Source organism: Siphateles boraxobius, unplaced genomic scaffold, assembly GCF_051911475.1.
Source record: "Siphateles boraxobius isolate OS27281-9 unplaced genomic scaffold, OSU_SipBor_1 204, whole genome shotgun sequence".
Taxonomy (NCBI): Eukaryota; Metazoa; Chordata; class Actinopteri; order Cypriniformes; family Leuciscidae; genus Siphateles; species Siphateles boraxobius.
In genome coordinates, this window is record NW_027508816.1 from 2864733 (window position 1) to 2875000 (window position 10268).

The following is a 10268-nucleotide window of genomic DNA, read 5'->3' on the forward strand; positions in this document are numbered from 1 at the left end:
TACGCATCACGTTTGAGCTTCAGCAAGAACCAATGAGGTTCATTCTCGTGTTACGCATCACGTTTGAGCTTCAGCAAGAACCAATGAGGTTCATTCTCATGTTACGCATCACGTTTGAGCTTAAGCAAGAACCAATGAGGTTCATTCTCGTGTTACGCATCACGTTTGAGCTTAAGCAAGAACCAATGAGGTTCATTCTCGTGTTACGCATCACGTTTGAGCTTAAGCAAGAACCAATGAGGTTCATTCTCGTGTTACGCATCACGTTTGAGCTTAAGCAAGAACCAATGAGGTTCATTCTCGTGTTACGCATCACGTTTGAGCTTCTGCAAGAACCAATGAGGTTCATTCTCATGTTACGCATCACGTTTGAGCTTAAGCAAGAACCAATGAGGTTCATTCTCGTGTTACGCATCACGTTTGAGCTTAAGCAAGAACCAATGAGGTTCACTCCTGTGTTACGCATCACGTTTGAGCTTCAGCAAGAACCAATGAGGTTCATTCTCATGTTACGCATCACGTTTGAGCTTAAGCAAGAACCAATGAGGTTCATTCTCGTGTTACGCATCACGTTTGAGCTTCAGCAAGAACCGATAAGGGTTTGTTCTCACGCGTCAAGCAAGTACGGTTGAGCTCCTGTTTACCATATTTGATGAGCTCTATGTAGGTTTGTTGGTCAATGTTTATATGTAAATAAAAGCCTAAAAAACCCGAAGATTTGAGAGAGAATAGTTTGCAAGAGCAACATGGCTGTAAAAGTGGACTAGCTAGACGAGTTTATCTGATCGGCTGATGAAGTTTAATGTCTGACTACATCTGTAGTTCCATTTAGCCACTTATCAACCACCTTTCATAAGAAAAGGAAAACTTTTTTTTTTTAAATCACAAGGCGGTTTTATTCATTCTTTTATGCAGTAGAATAAAACGTGAAACTATCTTGTGCTCACCAATGACATTATTTCAGGCATTCAGGACAATGGAACTGGAAGCCATTCCTGCGGTGTAACTATACACATTACCATTCAAGATTTTAGAAAGACAGTGACTTTTATTCAGCAAGGATGTGTTAAACTGATGAACAGTGATGGTAAAGATTTATATTGTTAGAAAATATTTCTATTTTGAATAAATGCTGTTCTTTTCAACTTTTTTTACTTTATACAATTAATCCTGAAAAAAGTATCACAAGTTCCAAAAAAATATTGAGCAGCACAACTGTTTCCAACATTGATAATAAATCATCATATTATAGTGATTACTGAAGGATCATGTGACACTGAAGACTAGAGTAATGATACTGAAAATTCAGCTTTGATCACAGGAATAAATTATATTTTAAAGTATATTAAAATAAAGGTTTTCTATTTTAAATTGTAATATTTCAGTTTACTTAATTTTTGATAAAATAAATGCAGCCTTGTTGAGCATAAGATACATCTTTCAAAAACATTCAAAATACTAATGTTTCAAGCTACTAGTACTGTATGTGTGTGTGTATATATGTATGTATTTATATTTATGTATGTGTGTGTGTGTGTGTATAGAGTAACAATAATAACAAACATAAGACGCCAGCTAAAATTTATTAAGGCTTTTTAGTTCATTTGATATATAAAACATATAAATGTTAACAGACAGCTCTGTACTTCACTGTTAGCCACAGTTTTCTTGTTTAATTGAAATAATATACTATAATGGAGGCACAAACACACAGGCCTGAACACAAAAACGCCTGACATTGGCGTCTATTAATAAGAGATGAGTTACAATAATGGCTCTCAGTATTTCAGGAACTGGATCATAATCTGATGGTGCAGATCTACAGATTGTAATATGATGCATTACATAACAACAAGAACATATTGTATTGGTGAGCTCTGCGTTATTCATTAAATATGACTAGAGCAGACCGACAAGCAGAAGAACACTGAATCAGCGTGTAGAGCCACAGAACTGCTGACCTATTTAATCTCCCAATGTTTAAAATCTGCCACGCAGGAATTACAAACATTAGCATTGAAATGTTAAAAAGGAAAATTCCACTAAACTATAATAAAAGAGACTGAATCTTCAGACCATGTGCAATAGAAGTTTTGGTTCACACTTAAAATTCTTCACCACACACTTGCTAAAAGCAAAAGAGAAGGAGAAGACGACGTCACTCTTGCTTGATATCTCCCGTCAGTCGTCTCTTTACGCGGGAGTACGGACTCAGCTCATCGTCCATGATGAAGTCATAAAGTACTTTCACCCATGACGTGTAACAGGGGAGATCTCTGTAGTACTCGCCTGCGATCTTCTTCACCTGGAGGAACAACGGAAACACTCAGACACATCACCGTCATGTTTACACAGCACTGCTCTAGTCAGTGTTATTGGCTGCTGTTCTCCATCACCTGATGCGTACACACAGTAGTTAGTGTGACACCCGTCCCGCACGTCACATATTGAGGAAATGTCCCGCATTTTCATCTGTCTGTTGGTTTTTAATGATCATATTAAGAAAACGTGCATGCGTTCTTTTGCCTTTGTAAGAAAGCATTTTATTTATTCTGTATTTAACAGCGCTTCGTCAGAAATACAAATACAACAGTTTTCAAAATCCTATCCAGTGGCTGAAAGCACAGGAGTAAACACGGACACTAGTGGGTTATGACGGCTGTCAATCAAAATGTGGAGCGGTGATTCGTTCATGTGTTTCTGTCAGAAAACAAATGGATAATTCGGTAAATTAAATTTTAGACTTTTGCCTGCTGTGTTTGTTTTAATTCACATCCTTTCTAAAAAAAATATGAATGTTTTTGGTTTGATATATTCTTATATATAAGACTGTCAATGATCTAAATTCATGCTGGTTTATATTTTATTTGTTCATTATTTATTTAGTTGGATTATAGTTGGACTTGGTCAGTTCAGAAACAGTGATCTGCATGATGCCTTTGGGCTCAGTGATGTTGAGTTTAAAAGTCATGTAAAATAAAGACATGTTATGTTATATTGTGATGTAATGCTGTTTTCTGGAAGAACAAAGAATTTTTATCAGCTGAAAGGCAGAATAAATGTTTTTATTAAATTAGATAAACATTATATTCAGTGTTGTACCTGAACGCGTTCATTGAATGATAGTTCATAAACTCGTTCATATTTTGGGTGATCGTGCTGTATTACTGAAGAACGTTACTGTGAACTCCTTCATTCTGGTGTCTGTGAACGGCAGCTCTCTCAGTTTAACTTCGTTCAATAGAGTGCCAGATTTCTATAGAGCGAAAACCCGGATAAAACCAGTGTTGTGCTAGTTACTAAGATATAGTAACTAGTTACAGTTGCTAGTTACTTCATTCAAAAAGTAACTCAATTACTTTGTTGGTTACTTACACCAAAAAGTAATGCATTACTGTTAAAAGTAACTTTTTAGTTACTTTAAAAAAAACATTCTTTAATGTTACCATTAATGTTCTTTTATGCGTAATGGTCTACACAAACACAAAACTGACTTAAACAGAAAGTAATTTTTGAACACTATTTTATTTAAGTCAGACCAGCACAAACTGAATATATCCCAAGGATTTCTGTGCTGACTCGCGATCTTCAGTAGTGAACGCGCCAGAGAGAAATGCACATTTCATACGGATTGCATAAGCAGAGAGCAGTCTGTATTCTTTCATTTTGAATTGTTCTGTTTAAAAGTAGACATGTCTGTGAGGCAAGTAGGCTACCTTATACGCAGAGTTTCGGTTCATTTATGAGACGAGCTCCAGTTCACGCACCGGCGCCTCCGTTTCGTGATTATCTATCGTCTGCTATATTTACTACTTATTTATTAAATCCAGGAAATTGGTTGATGAAATATTGATTAAAATTAAGATACAATTAATACAAAACGAAATTCACTTTAAAGAAAGGTTTTGTGCTTTCTGTTTTATGTCTCTGTGAAAGTTTTAAAGCATATTTTAGTGCCGCTTTCAGAGCGCTCACGTCCGGAGTCTGTCACGTCCGTAACATTGTTTCTTCCTCATAAATGCGAACACTAAAAAGAAAATAAAATAAATATTTTGTTCTGTGGAGACTGAGAGCCAACCCTTCTTCGTCCGGTGGGTAGTATTACTTTGGTTTGCGCAGTGTAATTCACAGAACTACTAAACAATATTTTAGGCCTATAAAATTCAGCCCGTATAAATGTGCATTTTCTAAGCTAAGAAAATGGACAAAATTCATTTGATTCTAATCATAATGTAACATTATTGTGAAATTGATTTCTGTATAGGCTATTTCCTATTAGTATAGTAAATCCTTATGTTTTATCCAACTAGGCTATGTGTGGGCCTTATGTAAAATATATGACACAAATCGCTTCCCTTATTGATTTGATACGGGACGCATCATTTTACTTGTAAATACGGGACAATTCCGTATTTTAAGGGACGGGTGGCAAGCAACCCTACCACCAATCCTACAATGCGTCGCTGCTGCAAACAGGTTAGGCTGTAGGATACACTTCAGCCAAAATTAATTAATTTAAAAAAGTAACGAACAACGCACCATATGGTAACGGTAACGGAGTTAATTTATTTAAAAAGTAATGCGTTACAGTATGAGTTACTGTCAAAAGTGACTGCGTTACAGTAATGCGTTACTGCCCAACACTGGATAAAACACACCGTAAACAGGCCTTAATATGTAGCGGATAAACACCAATCTGGCAACACCAGCACCAGCGTCGCACCGCCACATGCGTCAGCAAAACTAAAAGCAGCAAGGAGGATCGTATGATCATTTAAACCAGTTTTATGACAAGGTCGGTGAGAAATGGAAAAATCTTACATTTCTGTGCAAACTTTGCCCGCCGATAAAATAATTGCTGTCTGTGGTTCTATATGGGCTTTGACAATAATTTGGAAAAATAATAACTCACAGCATCATATGGAAAAAAAGAACTATGAACTAGTTCAAAATTTTATGAACTATGAACTTAACTAGTTCATTTTAAAATGAGTGAACTGAACTTTGTACTAGTTCATGTAGAAAGTGAACTTTCCCAACACTGATTATATAACAGTTTCAGGTTATGTTTTAGTGTTGGTAACATGTCCCACACAAACTTATAATCGTCCCAGGTTTGGTTTGTTTAATGGTGGTCACCCTAACAGCTGATGTTCAGATGTGAACGATTAAGTGTATTCAGTGTGAGCCCGCTATAGTTAATCTTTCACTTTTGACTAGACTAGACTATTAGACTATGAAGCCGTTCTGTGATTCTTGTCTATAACAATTACAGATAAGAATCATATAAATGCCTCAAATGATAGCAAACGGAATCAGGCTAAAAAACAACAACACTAATTTACGAAGCAATCATTACAATTTTCACTGCTGTTATTTTCCGACACATTCATTATTACTTTTGTCAGTCAAAGCTTTATTTATATTTCAAGGCTCATTATTATTTCTCTAGTTTAGAATTTTTCTCTGTAATGCAGAACAATGTTAGGATTGTTATATATTCTTTCTCAGCCCTAAAACTCAGACCATTTTTAATGCCCCCAATATATATTTAACATCCCCCTGTAGTCAATCATTTTATCCCTAAAAACTCATCTTTGATCACAAAAATTACATATTTAAATGTTTTTACCTTGTAAAATATCTTGAATGTAGCTCGACACCCTTGCCTCATTTAGTATGCACGGTTCTATGAATATGCAAATGAGCCCCGCCTCCACTCACTCACTCACTCAGAGATCCACTCGTTGACGATCACACGTTGATCTGATTGGTTACAAGGTAGTTTGTGACGTCAGAAACACCAGCGATTTCAAAGCGTGTTTTTGAGACTGTCTTTGGTTCACTGCAGTTTTAAGGAGAAAATACTCAGCAATGCTGTCGACTTATGAATTTACACATGGTTTGTCTTAAAGCATATTAAAAACACCACATAGACATATAAAAAAACTGGATTTTCAACACAGGGAGACTTTAAGTAATTAAAATAATACCATAAACTAGTCAACTAACGGATTAAATGAATGACTAGAAATATCTTTGGTCGTGGCCAGCCCTGTAAAATTCATAATAACAGGAATTACATTCAAGGTGGCATTTAAAAACTGTCAATCATATGGGCAGAAGTTAATTTCATGCTTCCTGAGGATTTCCCCCAATAGTTGGCAAAACGGTGTCGGGCTGGTTGGTTTGCTTGAACAAAGTAATGTTTTGAAAGCGCCACAGCATTACACTTTCCAGGGAAATCAATCTGCCAATGTCTAGTTTTCCTTTCTAAATCGAAGGGATAGTTCACGCAAAAATTTAAATTGTGTCATCATTTACTCGCCCTCATGCCGTTCCAAACCCCAAGACTTTCGTTCATCTTCAGAACACAAACTAGATATTATTTTATTATTACTTACACAAAAAGATATTTTTAATCAAATTAAAATCCGAGGGATTTCTGTCCCTCTATTTCAACTACTTTCAAGCCCCAGAAAGGTAGTAAAGACATCATTACAGTAATCCATGTGACTCCAGTGGTTTAACCTCAGTTTTATGAAGTGACAAAAATAAAGTGGTACATTTTTATCTAAAGCATTCGCATCACTTCCTAAAAGTGGTAGTAGCTGTCAATGGAGGGACAGAAAACTCTCATATTTCATTAAAAGAATCTTAGTTTGTGTTCGGAAGATGATTGAAAGTCTTACGGGTTTGGCATGACATGAGGGCGAGTAACTAATGTCAGAAATTGTCCTGTTTGGCTGAACAAACCCTTTAAGGAGGAAGTATCCTACCATTCATTATTTCATCTTTAAGTAATATTTGTCTTTCAAAGGCTGAACACAGTAATGCCCTGTTTAAAGACAAGACGGCGGGCCTTCAGTGCTTCCTCCAACTCACTGAAATACCAGTTTGACTCCAGATCCGGGGCCCGCCGGACCAAATTGACGTGTTTGGCACAGTGTTATTTGCTTCAGCTTCAGGCTGTTTGGTTGGAGGTTTGGTTTTTACAAACTCAACTTTAAGTGATTGCAAAAACAACTGCAAGTTTTCTAGCCAATGTTCTTTAGGGGCATATTTAAAACTATGAAATAAACTGGATTTTCACATTCTATGTTTTTTTTTTTCTTTAACCATTTATTATTTTTTGATAGATTTTGATCATTTATTTTTTGTTGCAATATAGACTATATTTAATTTTGGATACAAAGTTGTTCTTATAGTATAGTTATAGTATTTGTGTCACATAGTATAAATGGGCTTAATACATAGCTACCATTACATTTTAGAAAAAGTCTAAAGTCTCAAACAAGGGGATTGAGAAAATGATTTACTGTAACTATTGAGATGGACTGATTTGGCTGTGTATTAGGAGTGTAACGATTCCCTCATGTCACGATTCGATACTGAACTCACGATACAATATTATTGCGATACTCCAAGACATTTGGTAAAAGCTTAACAAAGAATGTGCTGTTGATTAAAATGCTAAATTTGATATAACATTGTGGGTGTAAGTGAATAGTCTTGGACTTAGGTCTGGGGTAAACTATTATTAATATAACGATTAGTTGTGCGATTATTTTATCGATTAGTCGACTAATCTAACGACTAATTGGACGATTAATATAAAGATTTTTTTTCTGCTGCTCGAATAATAAAAAAACATAAGGTATCACAAATAAATACGAACTAGCGAATCATGATACTATAAGCTGGCTAACATTAATCTAATGTTATGTATTTGAACACCGTCATTAGAACTCTATAACCGCCAAAACCGTGTTATTAAAATATTTTTTACGAAAAAATTTTTATCATAGAGAATGTTTACTAATATCAGCTTACGAGGGAAACGGAGGCGGAGTTAGTGGTGCGATCGGAGGCTGCTGCTGCTGGAGATGATTCGGGAGAGGTCTGTGCACCTTTACCGATCAGAGCGCGCGCTGACACGGAGTGAAGCCTTGTTTATACTCGACGCGTCTGTTTCTTTTACTGTCTATGGTCTGCACAAGCGCGAAGGTGCGCGCGGCAAAAATGACGCGTTGGGTGCGCAAGACCGGCAAGACCCCATTTCGCTTGGCTGTGTGCACGGCTTCTTTTGTAACAGCGCGCGCGGTGCCGCAACCGAGGAGGAACGACTTCAAGCCGAATGTGCCCGAGCATGTACGTCTCACCGCACCGGCACCCAGTTTGCGCATCTAAATTGCAACGGTTTTTTTTGTTAAGGGTTTGTTTACTGTGTGTGATTCAATTAATGGAAAGCACATTCACTTCTAGTTGTCTTCGTCCTCCATTCTGCAATGTTTCGGTCTCCCGCGTGTGGTAGCGAGCTGTACCGCCGGGAACGGTGCAAAAAATGAATAAAAACAGAAGTGTCGACCCAAAAATATGACGTCGACGTAATTTTGATGTCGAAGCGTCAACGTCATCGACGCGCCTACAGCACTAGTGCTAGAAACCCAAAGCTCAGGACAATAGAGACACCAGAATAAAAGTATTCATAATTCTGAAGCTGAAAATACAGAATTATTTCAGAAGAATATGTTTGCATTCTGACTAGAAATATTTAAAATAATAGGCCACTTTTTACAAGTAACAGACATTTGGCATTATCAGGACCCACAAATATTCCCCCACTGCATTATTATACATTATATTCAACATTATAGTAGTTTAATGTAGTACTGACACTAAAATTTTGGGTGATCTATCCACGATATTGGTGCATTTGTGTTATTGTGATATATTGTATAAACCTCAAGCAGAATAACTCATCTTACCATTGGCAGTCGGCGTCCGGGAATGCTAGGGAAGTCATGGTGCTCGTTGTGGTACCCGACGTTGAACGTCAGCAGGTTGAGGGATCCGTAGTAAGAGTAGGTCTCATGGCCTTTGAGGAACATGTAATGTTCTGCAATGAAGTGTCCTGAGATGGGATGGAGACCCATTCCTAACAAAGAGCCCATCATCATATAGACCAAGGGCTTGGCACCCCAGAACCAATAGAGGAGAGCGTTGAACGCGAGCTGTATGGCCGTGTTCATGATCTCTAGGTGACTGATGGGTTTGGGGTTGATATAAAGGGGACGAACGGCGTAAAACAGCGGCTGGAACATTATCCAGATGAGCTTACGCAACCGGGTGCAAAAGAACCAGCCCTCGAAGTCAGTGGGGATATCAACGTCCACGCCATCTCCACCCAAATATCGATGGTGGTCCAGGTGGTAGCGTTTAAACGAAGCTGAGTAAGGCAAGCCAATGGGCAGATTGGCGAAAATGGCGAACCAACGGTTCCATTTGGCGCGGATGTTCCCGAAAGCGGTGTTGTGAGAGATCTCGTGAATCGCTAATGTCATTGAATGGTTTATGCAACTCCCAAATGCATATGTCCAGAACAAGACCCATTTCCAGGACAGGTCCTTCACCAAATAGAAGGCCCAAAACTGTACGGCAACCATCGTACAGACTATCCATTTCAGTCTGTGATCAGGTCCCATTAGAGATTTAATCTCTGGGTATTTAGCTGCCAAAAAAAAGAGACAAACTGTTAAACTGAAAATGTGTGATGTGGAAGATGAGTTAATTCAAATTATGTCTATTTGCATGACAATGCAACTCGACACCATCAGGATCTGGAACAGTGGCTCATGCGTCTCTGGCGTCTAACAACGGCCTCTCCTTGTTCATATGCTTTATATGGACAAACCTGAAGCCTAAGTCATTTGCCTAAAACTCCCAAGAAAACACAATGCAAACCACATAGTATAATTGAAATGTGTGCACTTTTGATCCTAGGCACTTTATAATGCAAGAAATTACAGTTCTGAAGCAAGAGCTCCACTTTTAAGGCTATCCCAGGGTTTATATAATGAAATCCAGCAGAGGAACCGACAGTCTTAGACACGTCTGGATCAAGCCAGCTTCAGTGTTAGCAGTAACACAAGCTACATGTCAGCACAGGTTTGCATACTGGAGGGAATATCTCCAACGCGGACAAACACGAACTCGCATAACGAGAGAGTCTGCTCAACGTTCGAGCCGATGAAGTGTTGTTTGAGCAGTACTGTGTGTTGTGTGCGGTGTCAGCGATCTACATTAGCATCAAGACACCAGGAGAAATAATCAGTCCAGTGGGTTTCACTTAAAATCATAGTAATACGAAGAGTTTTAATTATGCATCTTTATTCTACAGTCATAACTGGTGTCTGCATGTGCCAGAATCCATGTGAACTAAAAGCATCAATAGGGTTCAACGGGATATTAGGCACGTTTGATTTTAT

The 10268-nt window shown here is 37.8% G+C and overlaps 1 protein-coding gene across 1 annotated transcript in view; it reads right to left on the reverse strand.

The window, feature by feature from the left end:
- Window positions 1-1564: 1564 nt before the first annotated feature.
- degs1 (delta(4)-desaturase, sphingolipid 1) overlaps window positions 1565-10268 on the reverse strand; it is an 11295-nt gene continuing 2591 nt past the window's right edge. Inside the window, exons 2-3 of the mRNA XM_077237627.1 lie at window positions 8769-9511; window positions 1565-2305 (exon numbers count right to left, since the gene is read on the reverse strand). Coding sequence (XP_077093742.1) covers window positions 2159-2305; window positions 8769-9511 — 890 coding nt within the window. The 3' untranslated portion in view covers window positions 1565-2158. The remainder of the gene's footprint in view (window positions 2306-8768; window positions 9512-10268) is intronic.